Here is a 19,008-nt window from a genome sequence, read left to right on the forward strand (position 1 = left end):
GAATTCGTTGTGTTCTGTGGCATGCACATGCAGTAACAGAGAAAAAAAAAAGTGTGGCATGCCTTTAAAGAAGACAATGGCATCCTTTGTTTTGTTAGGATCTGGGAAAAGTGTGTAAGAACTATCCAGTACTGTTAGGGTAATACATAAGATTTGTACGAGGTTCGTCATTGGTCTCTGTTCACATTGCACCAAATCTTGCATTGTAATTACCATAGCCATCGTTCAAATAGGTTCCAACAGCAACAACAAAATACATCCATGTACAAGCCAGCACTGCTACACTGTATGATGAGATACTCAAGACTGCAGGACTCTTTCCTTCATAGTGAAATCTCCTGCAAACGTAAGTCTGTACGTTGCTTCACAAATATACACAGGAAGGACTACAGTGTTGTGACACGTAACACCCCATTTGCTGAGACACCATTTTCATTCAGCACACTTTTAAAAAGGAAGGCCCAAAACTCACTCATCTTAAGATTCTCTCTCTCTCTCTCACACACACACACACATTTGCAAACAGCTACACGTATACACATGCACTGTAAATTCATATGGACAAGTCAGGCACTATAGCCTTCAACACAAGACACACATGTAAAAATTAATCCTATTGTACACTTTCACCGAATGGATTGCCTTAAAGATAATAAAAAGTTTTGGTACCTCAAAAGCTTCCCTGAATATTTCCTTGTCTTGGTTTGTGTTTCAGGTTAAAGTACGTTGTCTGTGAGAATTACTCGCCCCAAAGTGCTCTCATGTCTTAGTAATCATGCAATAATGGTTTCGTACCAGAGCCGACGCTGTACAGCGTCGATAAATATTGTACGAAACCACTGACTGCGACCAGCAGCGTGCAGCCCATTGTACGCATAGCTAACTGCGACCAGCAGCCCCATACGCATAGCGTAATGGGGCTTCGCATTGTAGCATTCAGGATCACGACAGAATTAGTATCGCGGGTAAATGTCAACTTAAAATCCAAAAATTTCTTCGATTTGAAGACCTACCAATTAAGTTGAGGTATTGAAAACAGGCTTCGAATAACGTTTGGTTCTGCCAATAGTCCCTTTCTGTTCGAATTGATGACTGAATGTGACTCGGTCGAGAGGACCTTGGGAGAGCTACACACTGGATACCACGGCCAGCGCATGCGCACACAAACATCTTATCCGTTCATGGATTTGAAATTTGAGTGCATGTGATGTGTTCGCATGCACTGGCTGTAGTATTCAGTGTACTGTATGTAGCTCTCCTAAGGTCCTGTCGACCGAGTCACATTCAGTCATCAATTCGAACAGAAAGGGACTATAGGCAGAACCAAACGTTGCCCGAAGCCTGTTTTCAATACTTCAACTTAATTGGTAAGTCTTCAAATTGAAGAATTTATGGGATTTCAAGTTGACATTTACCCTGCGATACTAAATCTGTCATGATCCTGAATGCTACAATGCGAAGCCCGATTACGCTATGCGTATGGGACTGCTGGTCGCTATGCGTATGGGGCTGCTGGTCGCAGTTCATTGCATGATTACTAAGACATGAGAGCACTTTGGGGCGAGTAAGTCTCACAGTGTTAGTTATATGAAAGGTACTTTAACCTGAAACACAAACTAAGACAAGGAAATTCAAGGACACTTTTGAGGTACCAAAACTTTTTATTATCTTTAAACATACCTGCAATATAAACTCTGTGTAAAAGGCAACATCGTGTGGGAATGACTTGTCATAATCTTTGGTATACCGGTACTCTTTACTCTTCTTTTGGCAATCATTGATATTGAAGAAATAAGTAAAGTTATAAAGTTCTGGGGGGGGGGGGTTATATGTTATTTTTTTTTACAGACTGCGCCCCTCTCTTTATATTGAAGGGAATTTCCCAAATATCACCATTGCAGAGATCAACGAATTTGACTAGTTGCAAATGACATGATTTTGTATTGGGTTATTAATGAATCAAGTACCTGACTATGCAACAAAAAATACTGTACTGTGTTAATTTACCAATTGGACACTTCAGGTTCAGGCCATTATCTTTCTAGGCAGCATGAAACAAGGGCATTTTGGATAAAGTTACTCGTGGTGGGCTTTGAAACTTCATTAGACTTCATTACTTGGAAAGTATGCAATACAGTGCTGTCAATGGGAACACTCTGGCTTCAAAACATCACAAAATGAAAATTTGTGACGTCGTGCAACACATGTCCTAATTAGCTCCGACTTAAAAATTGAGAAGTTTCTGAAAGAACTGCGCATTACTCATTCGACCATTCCCAGTATGCTGTTCTGTACATGTGAAAGGAGATTGGATAGATGTAAATAGCACAGTTGCAGACATGAAACTCTAATACAGTCACTTTCATGTCTAATTGTCACAGGAAGAGCGGGTGCGGAAGCCATGTGAGCGTAAACATAATATTCGTGCTGTGTTCTGTCTCATTACAAAAAACTTGACAAAATTTTGTGCCAAGGTAGAAAAATTGAACAAAGTTTCCTGAGGAAAGTGGTAGAGCTGCTCCATGCAACTTTTACCCAAACCTTGGGATTTTTCTAACTTCACAAATTTTGAAGCCCAATGAGAATGGCCAGTATGTTCATGAATCAAAACAAGAGAGATTCCAGAAAACTTTTGGGAGGACAATCGTGAGCCACATGCATCTCAGTGGGGAAAATGAGTTCCAAATCGTGGAGGCTTTCATATGCATCCGTCATGCTTCCAAGAAATAGTCATGGTAACAAATTCAGGAAGCCTTCTGCAAAAAATCATGAAGAGTTGGCAGCTACAGCAATACAATCAACTTAATCAACAAGGACATAAAGAAATGATTCACGAAGAATACATGCAAAATGCAAAGTGACATAGATGCACAAGTATCGAAAATTCAATTCAGTACACACCCTCTACAACAGAGAAGCACTCAGAAAGACTGACCTAATGATTACTCATTGCTATTCACTAGTAATCTCCATGTGAAATTCATTTGTTATTGCTGCTTTCTTCACAAATTTGAGCTCATTGATGGCGAGTTTTGTGATGAAGAAAAAGGACAGTGAAAATGAAACCATTACAAAAAAAAAAAAAATTACAAACACACACAATTCAGACTCAAATCACTTCCAAACTCACTTATAACAATGTTACCCTGTACTGCACAAAAATTCCTGATGACCACCTCTTGTAATGGACTGTAATCCAAGCATTAGTAATTTTTCATTATCACAGGTATGTTACAACCATTTGTAACTCATAACCTCCAAGTAAGCCGAGTCACCTAAACAATACTTTAATGGCATTTTGTCCAGACTTGGGCTTGTCCATACATATAGCTGATCTTTGCCACCACATCTCTAGTTGTAGATGCCCTTTATTCTCTGGTTGGTGGGGTCAAAGGGGCTCTTGAGATGGATCTTGGCCGGGTGGACATCCCCCATTCTCTCCAGGGTGTACTCCCCTTCCTTCAGGTAGCTGTTTGTCACCTTCCCACCATCTGGCCGCATCACATAGCCGTAGCCGAGGCTCTTGTTGAGCTCGAAGGCAAACTCGGCGCGGCGCAGGAAGCCAACAACCTCGTCGTTGCGGCGGATCAGCTCATGACCCAAGAGGGGCAGGGAGCTGCAGGGGAGAGAGACAGAAAGCCATGGTCAACAGATGAGATTAGAACCTGCCCTAAACAGGAAAGGGGGCGGGGGTGTAAGATGGGAAATTTCACTGGCTTCTATGGCATGTGCCTGCAGGCACTGCTAGTTAGACTGAAACAAGACAAAATCAGTACCTTGTTTCAGGACACTACGGCTGTTCATGGTAAGAAAAGGTACTACCTACAAAAGTAGAATACTGTAAAAGTGGAAATTTTCGCGGTGTTGAAATTTTCGCGCATTTCGCGCAACCAGACATTAGCGCGAAAATAAAAGCACACAAATATTTTTGCTTGCCATATGTTTCAACACTTGATGTCTTGATAGCGCGGAATTAAGAACACGCGAAACTCTTCTTACTCCGTTGAGCACGAAAAATTAGTTGCGCAAAAATATCCACTTTTACAGTATTCCAAACCTTTAGGGCACTAAGCTTGCAGGCAGGTGACACAAGCCACAACAAGTACACCATACTGCAACCTCAATGTAACACACCGTCAGGTTTTGTCGTTAACTTTCACTTCAGGGGTCTTATGAATAATTATTTTCTTTCTTTTTTTATCTGTACAGAAATATACATGAAATAGAACTTACATGAACAACCTCATCAAGCAAAATTGATTCATGAAACTTACATAAACTGGGCCAGAAGGAGCTATGTACGTGATGGGACAGAAATCTTTCTCCAGAAGAAAAAAGATTGCCCAAATGAGTGACCTGCACAGAGAGCTACCATCACTCATCTCATTGAACTCTGTTGTGCAAACCCACTTGTGTGCCTATTTCAATGATATGCACAGAAATTCATAAATCCAGCCCGCAAATGAGTTCAGAGCAAATTAATGAATCCCTATTGCGTCATGATAGCCTTTATGCAACAATGTTTACTGGTACAACTTAATGGATTGTCCAAATTACATGGCTGCCTGATTGTCTACATGCTTGTTTTTTGTTGTTGTTTATTTAATCAACCAAATGCCAATAAAGGGCGTGGCTGAGTGCAAAGGTGCATAATAGGTTAATAGCCCATACTGAGCTCGTGCAGCTCTAGTTTATTCCATAAAAGAGGAAAGAGGGCTTCCTTTAACCCATTGAGGACGGACTAATTTTTGCTGCAACACGCATTTCCCATAAATACCAGCCCGAGTATACTTGGGACTCGTCCTCAATGGGTTAACTGGAAGAATACTGGAACACTCACGGATCTGCAGTGAAGCAAACAATCTTCTTTGTCAGTCCCTCCGCCTTCTGTCGCTCAAGAGCTTCCCTCCCCAGGAATGGAGTATCCGACTTCAGCTTGCAGGTGAAGCCAAGGGCGCCCTCAAGGGGGGTGTCATCTGCGCGCAGGTCTGCATGCCAATGCCTGTAGCCTGGGGACAAGGAAACACAGAAACTCTAAAAGATAAAACTGGAACAGGTGACACTGCGCGAACAGCGCCCTCACTGCCTTCAAACATACAGTGGCTCTCTAGCGCCAAACCCTCCCATATGTACACTAGAAAGCATCTATTGAGTGCTAAGTTCCTGTTAGTAAGTAGTAACAGCCATTCATCCTGCAAGATTCTGCCCATGGCCATGGTAGTTGCTAATATTGCAACTCAATTCTAGGAAAAGTCTTTCCTAGAACAAACTGGTTATCAAACTTCAAGGGTGCAGAAGAGTTTTTTTCAGGCACCATAATTGTTGCAATATTGTCAGAAAATCAGATGTTGGAAACAATACGCAAGATGAGTCAAAATATGTAACTGAGGTGCTTTGCTAGCAAAAGAATGCTAATTTACAGAGTATATTATAGAACTTTAAGCAATAGAACCATTACACATCTGTTAATACCTTTCTCAAGGCTAAGAGAATCTAGCGCCCGGTAGCCACCATTGGCAATGCCAAATTTGGAGCCTTCTTGCATGACGGCCTTGTAGACGTCGACGGCGGCATGATTCGGCACGTGGAGCTCCCAGCCCAGTTCGCCAACAAAAGTCAATCGGATGGCGCGCACAGCATGCCCGGCAACAGTGACAATCTTGTGTGTGGAGAATGGGAAGGCATCATTGCTGAGGTCCGCATCGGAGATGAGCGCTTGAAGGACGTCACGACTGGACATTTTCAAGAAAAAGCAAAAAAATATAAAACATCAGGACATTGGCCACACTGACAAAGCTCATTTGCACCATATTCTGCTTCAAAATGGTGGATGCTACAGTGCTAAATCAAATGTTTAAGTTGTCTTTAATGAACTGAGTGATATAAACAGGAGTAGTTTCATCGGAAATTAGACATGGAATGAGAAATTTACAGAATTCTTCAGTCTCATGGGAAGATTTAATACGTACTCACCTCTTACATCTATATTCTGGTAATCCCTGACCTTGTAAAGAGCATGCATCCTCTGCTAGTTATGCAAAGTCAAAATGCACAAATACTGCAAACTTGATGCTCTGTGGAATTGTCTTTAGGGCTGTTTATGTGGCACACTACAGTGCAATCCAATCTTTCTCTACAATATAACACGGCAATGGTAAAACTGACAAGAAATCACATTGAGCAGTTTGCACATGGATTACCAACTGTCGAAAGCCACTTCTGGAATAAGGCAAACACAACATCCACTGCCAATACTGCAAAACCAGAAATGTTCACACACATGAAACTTTCACATATCTTGCGAGGTGTGTAATTGCAAATATAAAATGCATGTATTTTTTTTTCTATGGACAGTGCACTAAATGCCAGTCACCACTTTGCAGGAAGTTTCATGCCACAAATGTTTGTAGTTTTTCAGTAATGACCTTTGACCACTGACCTCTTGCGACCCTGCACACTGATCACCCCCATCTCCTCGGTGGCGTCGATCACCTGACAGTCAAAGTTTCGGTCCTGAATCTCCGTCAGCATGTGGACCTTGACGTGGTCGGCCACGCCCCCTCCCGCCGCCACGTAGAAGCCCCGCCCTTCGAAGCTTGGGGCCAGGGGACCAGAATTTGCGGCCGGGTCGATGACACTCACGGTAAGGTCACCTTCTGTCTGCCCTGCCGCATTGCACATACAGGTGTAGATGGTAGAACCTGTTTGTTGGGTATTTTCAGAAAAATAAAAAAACATATACATATAAATGGTTACAGCTTTTGTTCCAGTGTTATTATGTGCAGGGCACACATTCACACTCTGTGACTTCAAATTTTAATGATGAGTAATTCTTAGATTTTTTGTTCATGAACATGACCTTTAACCCTAACCGTGCTTTGTTCACTGACTGGAACGCACACTGCAGCGCCATCCCATTGACGTGGATGTTCAAAAACTAACTGTCACCGAATACAGAACTAATCTCCCCCGCTTAGATGGGAATAACTCAGGATGGGGCCTTTGGAATTTCATGGGCGTTATACATTTGTTTTTCCCGGGGGGGGGGGGGGGGCATTTCATGAAGCATTTTGTCCGACAACTTTGTCAGACAAATTTGCTCTCAGCCAATCAGATGCAACGATTTCAGTAGCTTTTAACAGTTTGTCAGACGAAATATCTGACAAAACGCTTCATGAAATGCAACCCAGATCTTTTTTCTTTAGTCCTTTTTTTTAACGACACAAAAATGTCAGCCCCATCCAGTTCCCAAGCCCCAATACTTGAGTTGGCATGCTAATTTACAACTAGGTCAAGTTTGGATGGATTACTGAATGCTGATGAAAGAGTTTGACAAACTTGAGCTCAGTGCTGGGCACATATAGGGTAAATCAATGGGAAGCATATGCCAAGATGTGATATGACGGATTTCACGGGGATCACCATATCTTTACGGCAACAGGTGGCAAGTCACCTATCACAGCATTTCAGAAATGCAACTAAAGGCTATACGTAAAAGTGGACATTTTCATGTACATAATTTTTCATGTTGGTCAGGTAAGACAAATTTCACATGTTTTTAATCCTGCATAATCAAAGTTATTGTTACATATAAAAAGCAAAAACAATCACATGCTTTCATTTTCTTATTAGTTTCTGGTCATGCAAAATTCGGGAAAATTTCCACATCGCAAAATAATTTTCACTTTTACAGTATATCAATATGATGTCTGTTCAGACATCTCCATAAAATATCAAGTACCCTTCCACATGACATATGTGATTTTTGGTTGTAGAACTTTTGATAAGTTACTTTGTGAAGCTGAGAAACGTACATCTCAATTGTCAAGACTCTAATTGGTTAATTTTCTCTTTTAACCCAATGAGGACAAGTCCCAAGTATACTCAGGCAAGTGTCTATGGAAGATGCATATTCTAGCAAAATCAGCCCGTCCTCAACGGGTTCATTAATTTGTCGCTGACAGTTTCCTACTCCTATGAAAACCAATTTCCTTTTCCATCCATCAAAGACAAGATTTCAAAAACCTTAGGGTATTGGACTGTGCAGTAGCTCCTGCATACCTTCTCTTTCAGACTAGGAATTGAATACTTTGATCCATCAACTTAACGAGTAGTCACATGACTTTGGAATGGCCCAATTCAGACAGAGAGGGCAGCATCAAGTCAGTTCCTGTTCTCACCAACAGGCTTGTTGACATTGTTGGTGAAAATCCAGTCTGCTGCTGCTTGAGCGTCTGGGCCTGTCAGGTAGAACTGCCCGAAATAAGACATGTTGAAGACGCCCACACCATTTCGCACTGCCAGGCACTCCTTTCCTATCTGAGAATTTAAAAACAAACAACAACAAAAATCAGTACAAGATGAAGAAATTTCTGACCAAGATATTTTTTCCTGAAAGATAAGAAAATTTTGTCTTCACATCAGTTTCAAGTGAAAGAAAGATATTGGCTGAAGTTGCTGAGAGTATTGGTAAAAGAACACATCAGTTTCATGTTTGTTTGTTTTTTTTATATCAACAAATGTCGCACTACAGTCATTATCTTAAACCTTTGGCATCTAATATATACTGTTTTGCACTCAGCATGTTTCTTCTTTTTTCCCCCTCTCTCTACATTCATGGTAATGCATTAAAGTGACCAGTCACTTTACACAGAGCATATCATTTGTCTGTTTTGCCAGATGGATGTAGGCAAATACTTTTCATCTGAGACAAAATGCCCGACAGCCCGCTTCACAGAGTGCTTTACAACCATTAAAAAAAAAAAAAAAAATTGAAGTAATTTCTGTTACCTGTGGCAGCAACTCTACAACCTACAACTAATCAGTGCTGTGCATATTTCTTCGGCAACCACTACAGAAAATCTCTCGCCAGTACCCATCAAAGAGGGATATGATCTCTCCTGTATATACATACATTTTTTTTTTTTTTGTCACAGCATGGAAATTAATCAAAATTGTGTTTGTGACACAGCAAATCAGAAATATTTCATCACATATTATAACTATCAAATATTTCCTTGTATATAAATTCTTATTCTTATCACAAAAGCGAGAATAACTAGAAATGTCGCTTTGGCGACTGGTATGCCTCCGCCATAATGCATGATTTTCCCAATAGGTCTAGATAGTACATGTGGACAATGTGTGATTACATTTTCACAAAATTGGCAAAATACTGAAATGACAAGTTTGTCACAAATGTGTTGAATGTTCACCTTCCTTGACCTAGGTTTAATTGGATGAATAGGAGAGCATGTATCTAGGGATTTAAGGACTTTTAACTCGACTTTGACTCATTCATACATTTAGGCATTCAGTAATTTTCAAGGTACAGGTGTGGAGAAAAAGTGCAATTTCTGAATTGAATAGTAAATTGTTACCATTTTCATCTGGCCCTTGACCCTAAAATTTGTAAGATAATCACTTTCAGGTAGAACATGCATAATATGTACTAAGTTTCAAGATAACTTGAGCCACTTCCGAGATATGGAGGAAAAAGTTAGTTCAGCACTTTCACTTGATCTTTGACCTTTTGACCTTTGAGGCAAAAAAAGAAAAAAAAAAAAACTTTCCAGAGAATTTCTATTAGGTTACACATGTATGCATACACCAAGTGTAAAAAAAAAATAACCCTGCTGGCATTGCATGATAGGAGGGAAATAGTAAAATTTTGAAGTGTTGCACTTGACCTTTGACCCCTGACCTTTGACCCCATGAACCTCATGAACCCCATGAAATATACTATGTTCTATGAAGATACCTTGAACAATTTTCCAAGGTATGGAGGAAAAAAAAAAGAAGTTTTAATATTTTTACTTGACCTTTTGACCTTTGACCTTTGACCTCATGACCCAAACTTTCACCAGAGAATCTTGATTGGGTAATACATGTATACACTAAGTTTCAAGAAAATATCTTGACGTATTCAATAGATATGGTGGAAATAGTGAAATTTTATGTATTTGACCCTGACCTTTTGACCTTTGACCTTTGACCTCATGACCCAAACTTTTACCAGAGAATCTTAATTGGGTAATACATGTATACACTAAGTTTCAAGAAAATATCTTCAGGCATTCAATAGATATGGTGGAAATAGTGAAATTTTATGTATTTGACCTTGACCTTTTGACCTTTGACCTTGAGCATGTGCACCCAAAAGTTGATAGGCACAACTTCACCCCCTAATACACATACATGCCAAGTTTCATTAGGATACCTCAACAGGTTTCGATAGTTACCTTGTCCACAAAATTCATTACGGACGGACGGAAGGACGGACGGATGGACGGACGGACGGAAGGACGGACGGACGGACGGACGGACGGACGGACGGACGGACAACCCGAAAACATAATGCCTCCGGCACCACTTCGTGGCGGAGGCATAAAAAGCAAACAAGATGCCTATTAAAAGTACCTCTCCTGGATGGAGGCATGAAGGGAGACAGCACAAAAACAAGATGAAAGCATGCAGAAGGAGAGGAGAGGTGAAAGTACCTGAGCAGAGGACAGGAAAATACAAGAAAATAGGAGCAGCACAGACAAGGAAAGGGAGGGGGTAGAATGGGAGAAAATGAAGAGAAGGAGAAAACGGACAGGTGGATACAGTATGACACAACAACATCAGTTACATACCACATCATGGTGGTTTGGGAAGTCAAATGTGTAGTCGTCCTCCAGTCTTTCCTTGTAGGCGTAATTCTCATGCAGCTCGTTACCATAGTAACCGTAGTAATCATATTCCCGTAGCTATGAAACAATAAGGACCAAAAAAAAAAAAAAAAAAAAAGAGAGAGAGAAGCATTGTGAGATGAAATTCATATCTCTGGAAATGCTGAAAAACAAAGAAGCAAAATAGCAAAAGAATGCTGAATGCTGAATGCTGAAATGCTGAAAAACAAAGAAGCAAAAGGTTTACTCTTATCGGTCAAGAAATAATGGAATCTCATGCATGCAGAGTAAAATATAAACATTAGGGAGCAAATCTACTGTATACATCAAAATGTCTCAAAACTCAGCTAAAAGCACAGAGATATAACGGCACTTTTAGTCAATTCTGTTTGGCCGGTTGATATCAAAAGTTCACTTTTAGACCAAAATTTTTCTCCATTTCCTTCCCCAACACTGCTTACAGTGGTGGAGGCCACAAGTTTTGACAACATCAATCTGCAAATGTGTGTAAAAAAAAAAAAAAAAAAAAAAAAACTAGTTGCATTTTCCTTTTTTTACAGGCAAATTTTAAAAATGACAATCACACGAAATCCTGCAATCTAGTGAATGGGGTTGTTGCTTCTGGCTGAGGTAAACCAGACCAAGATAACATGCAATGCCAAATAACTGGTAGCATTCACTCACTTCTGACACGCCCTTTGGTGAGAAGTAACCTGGCCGCTCCCAGCCAAGGGCCTCCTGATACACGCAGCCAGCATCCAGAAGAACCTAGTTCAGCCAAACACACAACAAAACAAAAATATGCAAAAGTCTGAAATGGAATCAGTTTCTTTCTTGTGTGTGTATGTGCGTGTGTGTGTGTGATTGTTTGTTTTTTTTTTTCTGCACAGGCAGCATCTATAAGTACCTAAATTAAAGGCATAATTTACCATTTGCCAATGAAACAAAAATCCAGCATTAGTGCTTTAAGATAGTTCTAAAATGTGAGTTAGGGATAGAAACAACTACTGTAAAAATATGATGTAAAATCCATGTTAAGTATTGTTAAATATGCACAATGTTTCCAGACTAGACCGTCTACAGTTACTGTTTATTGAGAAAAACACCGTATCTCCTTACATTTTAGGCTTTATAGCAAAAATTTTCTATGATAGGATGTTTTGTGGTACAACAGACCTACACATATGAATCGAATGTCATATTTTGAAAAATTTTTAAATCACTGTTCCCAAAGGTGAACAGGACCTTTAAGCCACAAACACAAACCAAAATGAAAATAAATACAAGTCTGAAACAGCCATCAGTTTTTGGCTTGGAGATAAATGATGCATGATTGATTTGATAGTACATATCAAGGGAGGGGGGAGGGTAGGGGCTCCAGAGCATGAGAAACTGGGTCTAGTCAATACACAACAAAAGAAACATTAACGCAAATCTGAAATGAAAATCAGTTTTGAGCTTGAGGTTAAAAAGTGAACATGAGTCACTACACAACAAAAGAAAAATTAACGCAAATCTGAAATGAAAATCAGTTTTGAGCTTGAGGTTAAAAAGTGAACATGAGTCACTCACAATGGGCATATACATTTTACTTCAACACTTCAGTTTTAATAGTTCTCATATCATGGGGGGGGTCCAATATCTAGGACCTGGATTTAGCCAACAATAAACAAAATTGAATACAAGTCAGAAATGGAAATCAGTTTTTGGCATGGGGAAAATGATGCACATATCTTTTTTTTTTTTCTCTCTCTCTCTCTCTTTTTTTTTTTTCTTTCTAAAAACTCAGTAGTATTACCGTATACAGCCTGTATCACAATTCATTTAGATTGTATTGGAACACGTTTGGTATGTGTGTGTGAGGGGGGGGGGGGGGCTAACAGTCAGAGCAGCTAGAAAACTAAAAGGTCATGTCACGGCTGGCACAGTTTTGCCTGGGGCCCTGGCTGTATGATTCAAGCATGACCCTCTCATTGAATTGTAATGTTTTGCACATTTCCCCGACGGAATGCACAGACTAACGCAAGCAGGGCATATGGTGTTCACCACCCAACTGGTTGAAACCGGCATTATCCAGTCAGAGCATGAGCACATGACGAGGTTTCCATATTTCAATGACCTGTGCAAACTTTGAATCATAAATGCTGATTGAGCAGATCATAGAGGAGTATCACGAGCAGAAAGACACCTAGTGTACTTTTGGTGGAATAAGAGCAAAAAGGGCACAGATAGGAGGATATGAAGGATGGCATTATTTTGCCTTCTTTAATAGAGGACTTATTCATTCAACAATATGAACTCAAAAGAAAGATGACGATGAGCAAAAAGATACAAATGTCTGCAACAATCAATCACAAACCAGCTACACAATTTGTGACTGTCCAGCTCAAACCCACAAAAAGTCAAAATTAGGATTCTATATAATGGACCAAAATATGTCACTTGGGTTGACAGACTCAATTTTTGGTATATTCTTGACCCACCTAGGCAAAATGAGTGAATCTCCCTCAACAACTATGGTATATTCCTGACCCATCCGAGCCAAAAATGTGCTAAATGACGTCCCGGCCATCCCTGGGTACCCAGGTGTTGGGACTATTGACAATTGCATAAATTTTATGGTGGAGGTTTGCATGGCAGTGTCGCTAATGAAGATTGAGTTAACGGTTCACTATGTGGTAAGACCTGAAAAGGAATGCTGGAAAAGGAGATAGTATATAAAGTCAAGAGGGAGAAGTGAGAAAAGGAGAGGTGAGATGGAGAGTAAGCAGGAAGAGAAGTATTCTTTTCTTGAAAATGTTTGAAGTCCTGAAAAGGACTGCATGTGAACCAAAAGAGAGGGCGAAGAGGTTCACAGTCCTTTTCAGGACTTACCACATGGTGAACCGTAAATTCAGTCTTCGTTACCTGCATAATTGCTCATTGCTGGTATCTGTATATTTGTACACATCCCTGAACGCTACGCAGAAAAAGCCCCATTACTGCCCTATTTCTATTCATTGTTCCAGTTAAAATGACTTCATGTCACCAACAGCCAAGATAAACATATTTGCAGCAGATGAGATAAACTTTAAAAAGAGCTATTAGTAGACACACACACACACCCCTTCCTGTGTGCCGGTCTGATAACACACAAACCGGATCAGAGCTTTTATTCACAGTGCTGCTTCCAGTGGGTTCAAAACAAATATCAAAGGTCTGCCATGGATAAACAATCCAAGCCTACAAGGATTTGCTGAATCAGCGAAATGCGTGCAAACACACACTAAACAGAGATAAAAGTACAAAGAAATGCCCTTCCATCCTACAGTATAATGTAAACTCTGTGAAAGGAGTACAGTTTACTGCATCAACAGCAGCATTTCTTACATCCACCACTACCTACACTACTGCAACCAATACTATTGTTAAACCCATTGAGAATGGGTCCTGAGTATACTCGGGCAAGTGTCTATGGGAATGGGCAAAATCAGTCCATCCTCAACGGGTCAATACTATTACTAATATTACTACTTTGCATTAAAAATGTCTACAACATAAAATGTTGCAGAAGTGTACAGTACCTTCCAAATTTGTAAACTAAAAAGAATGAAAACTAAAATTGAGTATTTTCACACCTCACTGTCCCCTCCCCTCCCCTCCCCTCATTTCAAAATCTGCAGACAATGGCCCTTATTCGGGGAGGTGGACGAAATTTTGTTCGTGACTTACATGCAATTTTTCTTTTCGTACAACATGTGTATTAAAATGCGTGAGACAGATTACATACACCAAGAGACATCCAACGACAACCCCACGTTGATACTCGCATGCATAATAAGGTATATTTTTTTCACGCTAAATTTAGTCAATGGACTAAACGTGGACCATGATTTTGTGAATACAGCCAAAGTGCCCCCTCCATCACCCCCCCCCCAAAAAAAATGCCTTTACATGAACATCTCGATATGCTATCAAACAGCTGATAAAACCATAGAAGGATGTTCTACCAGCCCTTGCAAGTAACAAAACCACATGTATTGACAAAACCACATGTACATGCATCAGCCTGTGTTCTGCACTCAGATACAGAAGGAACATTCACAAGATGTTGCACAGTTTGGCTTGAAGTTGTAATCGGCTGGTAGCTTGGTATCATCAAAATGCACTCAAAAGTTGGCTATCTTACAGATTACTCAATGATTAGAGCTACATGATTTCATGAGGTTTAGACTCTTGGGAGATCCAAGAGCCACATGAACCCCCATCCCCTCATAGTTTAGCATCATGTGGACATGAAAATCAATTAACTCAAATATTAGTATGACCTTTCTGCGAACCCTAATCCCCTCAGCTTCTGCATCAATTCCCAGAGCATGTTGTACATTACTGTATTGTTGCATCATGACTGCAGTTGTCGTTAGCACTGCGGGCATGTATTTCTTCCAGTACTGTGGTTTTATCATCGAGTGGGAATCTAGCTAAAAAATTCAATCATTGAAAAATGAGGTGTCGAGTGGATGCAAGTTGTAGTTTAGGAGGCAAGATCTTATCATCAGTAATTAGCTACCATGTGAACATAACACCAACTGAGATAAAGAGAGAAATAAGATGACAAGTACACGATAAACTGGGTCTCATGAATGGGACAGAAGGGGTTTGTGAACTGAATCCGTTGAGGACGGACTGATTTTGCTACAACACGCATTTCCCATAGACACCTGCCCGAGTATACTCAGGACTCATCATCAACGGGTTAAAGGGACTGCTTACACATACACCACCAAAAAGAAACAAACAAAAAAATAAACTATATTTAACAATTTGAGAAAAAGAAAGTGAAAACCATTACAAAAAAGAAAGCAATGAATGCAATGAGCACAATTACATAACACCTTAAAGGGACTGTACAGCACTGGTTGAGGTGGGGATTCATGTTTTGAACATTCCTATTAAAGTGAGATAATGAAATACCTCTTATGAAATAGCATGTAATTTTAAGAAGGATTCGACATTTATTTGATGAAATTGGTTTTCATATCGCTAAAATATCCAAAAAAGTGATAATAATAAAAGGCAACAGGCCACGCCTTTTATTAGGATCTCTTTTTTTCACCTTGTTTTTGGATATCTCGGCCATTTCAAAGCCGATTTTCATCAAATAAACTTTTGATACCCCTTAAAATTGCATGCTCTTTGACATCTCATAGAGTGGTTTCTGAATATCTCGCAAAACGTTAAATGCTAAATCCTCACCTCAACCAGAACTGTGCACACCCTTTAATAGTGCTCTTGCTATCCAATCGGTCAACAACTCATCATTAGGTGACACTTAGTATCGAACACACTTGTGACCATTCGTTATTCATATATCAACTGAACACAATACATGCTCAAGTACCAGCATCAAAAGTCTAACATGGTGTCCTTCGGGCATACAAAAAAGTGAATTCCTCATCCATTTGTGTTTTGAAAGTCACTTATTTTACATCTCAACAAGGGGGCTTTTCTCCACGAGCTGACAAGTGAATCAATATTCCGTGGTGGAACACACACATACAATTCCTTCAAGTGAGAGGTAATCTCATACCCTACAGAAGAAACACAGCCACGTACACACATACGGTACCATAATACTGTACGAGCTGAAATTTTCGCGAATTGCTACTTGGAAGACAGTTTCGCGTGTTGTTAATTTCGCGGTTGCGAGGGTCTAACTTAACTTAGTTATTCGCGCGTTGTTATTTTCGTGGTTCAAAGGCGATTCGCGAAATTCGCGAAAATAAAACCACCACGAAAATTTCAGCTCGTACAGTATCAAATTCACTGATAGTTTCAAATGGTTTACAACGACAACATTCCAGGCATTAAAATGTTCTTTTTGTGTGTGTGTCATAATGGCCTGGGTTAAAGCACGCAAACAACTGCCTCGATGGTGAATATCCCCCCCCCCAAAAAAAAAGAAAAAAAAAAAAGAGGAAAGAATATAAGAAAATCACATTTCTCCTCCTTACACATTTTCCAAAAGTGCCCACACACACATACACACACACACACATGCACGCCTGTATTCACCTGCCATATCAGGAACACAAAAGACAATAAAGTGCCTTTGTTCAAATGTGCATTCAGACGTGTTATTTGTGCACCTCTTCTATAACAATGTCATCAATGGCTGCTTATTATGTGTTCATATGATAAGAATCAAGAATAGCTGGTGATTTTTCCCCCCATTACACGACGGTTACCAAATATTAAAGGGACAGATGAATAAGCAACCTGAAAACACAATGCCTCTGGCTATCTCCAAGTTTATCAGGGGCATACAAAAAGACACAATATAACACTTGACATAGAGGAGATTTGCTGGACAGAGAAAAGTTTTATTTATTCACAACACAAATATTGTCCTTTTGTAGAATTATTAGGAATATTTGATATCGACATAGCTGTGACATATAGCTATGATTTATAAGTGATATATCTGTCACAAAGCAACAACAACAACAACAAAATCTTTGCCTTGCGGTACCCTTTAATTCTGTGTGTTGGGGAAATTGACTTCTGATGTAAATATAGCCAGAACTAATTGTGCTGGCACAGCCTAACAAGGTCAAAGTCCATTTACCTGTATGTAACACAGCATTTGTGCTTCAAGAAACATTCCTCTTGCTGCTTTTGAAAAGAGAACTTATTATAGACTCTTATTGCAAGCCCACCATTAAAGGTATCGTTTACCATTGGGAGCAGTGATTTAAAAAATGTTCAAGTGATCGCATTTGATGCATCTTTTTGGGTCAGTTGTATCAAAGAACATCTAACCATATAGAAATTTTGCAATAAAGCCTGCAATATAAGGAGATACCACAATTTTTTCTCAATAAATCATAACTGTGGACAGTTCATTCTAAAAGTAATCTTAAGGGCTTTTTACACTTGTAAATTTTTGCTTAGCCCCGGACTATCGGTGGGGCTAAGGGGGGCCTTAGCCCCACCGATAGTACGGGACTATCCTTAGCCCACTTTCTGTTTACACTCGTTTTTGCCAAAGTGGGCTAGCCCCACCGATAGTACGGTACTATCTGGCCCTGCAAAATAGCAGGGGTTAGCACCGCAATTGCGGTGCTAGCACCGCAATTGCGGTGCCAAGCAAGTGAGTGTAAACAGAACGAAAAAATAATCCTGGGCTAAGCGACGGAAACGAAGTGCGACCCTCACTGACCAATCAGAAACGAGGTAATCAAGTGCTGCCGGTGCGTGCGTGTACGTGTACAGTACACAGCGTAATTATGAATATTCATGTGGTTTGGAAAGTCCGGGGCTAAGAAAGACGAGTGTAAAAAGGTCAGTTTTCTCCTTAGCCCCGGACAAGAGATAGTACGGGACTAATTGGCGAGTGTAAAAAGCTGAAAAAATTGGTACGGGACTAACGATAGTCCTGGGTCAGAGAAAGTCCGGGGTTAAGAAACACAAGTGTAAAAAGCCCTTTATCATAACTATTGTTCACATTTTGTATATTTAACAATGCTGAACACTGATTATATTGATAAACATTTTTAAATTGGTTGTTTCTATCCCTCACTCACATTTAAAACTATTTTGAAGCACCAAAGCTGGGTTTTGTTTCATCTGCAAATGCTAAATAAAACCTTTAAGCATAATTTGTCAAAGGCGAAGTATTGTATGTGACCATGCATCATTGCATCTTGCATTACATCTCCACATATCAACAAATTCTGTTAACATTTTAAACTTAAGGGACTGTACAGTACTGGTTGAGGTAAGGATTCAGCTTGTAACGTTTTGCGAGATCTTTAGAAACCACTCTATGAAATATTAAAGAGCATACAATTCTCATGGGAATCAACTTTATTTGATGAAAATCAGTTCTTAAATGACTGAGACATTGAAAAACAAGGAAAAACAAAGAGATCCTAATAAAAAGTCGTGGCCTGTCAATTTTATTAGGATCACTTTTTGGACATCTCAGCCATTTCAAAGCCAATTTTCATCAAATGAACTTTGAATTCTTCTTGAAATTACATGCTCTTTCATATTACATGAGAGGTTTCTCATTATCTCACCAAAAAATGTTATAAACCTGAATCCTCACCTCAACCAGTACTGTATAGTCCCTTTAAGGAACAAAACGAAATGAAATAAAAAATATTACACACACACACACACACACACACACAAACAAACACATACAAAATAAATAAAACACACAAAACAAACAAAGACAAATAAAAGCAAGTGTATAATTGCCAAGAAAAGAGGCTATCTTACCTGATGGAGGGCATCTTTCCTCATATTCCTGGAGGCCAGCGGTTGATCATGTGGGAACACTGTGGAG

At 39.8% G+C, this 19,008-nt stretch overlaps 1 protein-coding gene across 1 annotated transcript; it reads right to left on the reverse strand.

Moving 5' to 3' along the window:
- Window positions 1-1,676: 1,676 nt before the first annotated feature.
- LOC140240527 (sarcosine dehydrogenase, mitochondrial-like) lies at window positions 1,677-18,965 on the reverse strand. Its single transcript, XM_072320294.1, has 8 exons — window positions 18,942-18,965; window positions 11,358-11,441; window positions 10,638-10,751; window positions 8,181-8,319; window positions 6,440-6,701; window positions 5,473-5,732; window positions 4,841-5,009; window positions 1,677-3,616 (listed from the first exon to the last, which is right to left on the reverse strand). Exons 1-8 carry the CDS (start codon window positions 18,963-18,965, stop codon window positions 3,352-3,354), a joined length of 1,317 nt encoding a protein of 438 aa, XP_072176395.1. The 3' UTR covers window positions 1,677-3,351.
- Between the last annotated feature and the right edge of the window lie 43 nt (window positions 18,966-19,008).

The sequence above is a fragment of the Diadema setosum genome, chromosome 17 (genome assembly GCF_964275005.1).
Source record: "Diadema setosum chromosome 17, eeDiaSeto1, whole genome shotgun sequence".
NCBI classification, from domain to species: domain Eukaryota; kingdom Metazoa; phylum Echinodermata; class Echinoidea; order Diadematoida; family Diadematidae; genus Diadema; species Diadema setosum.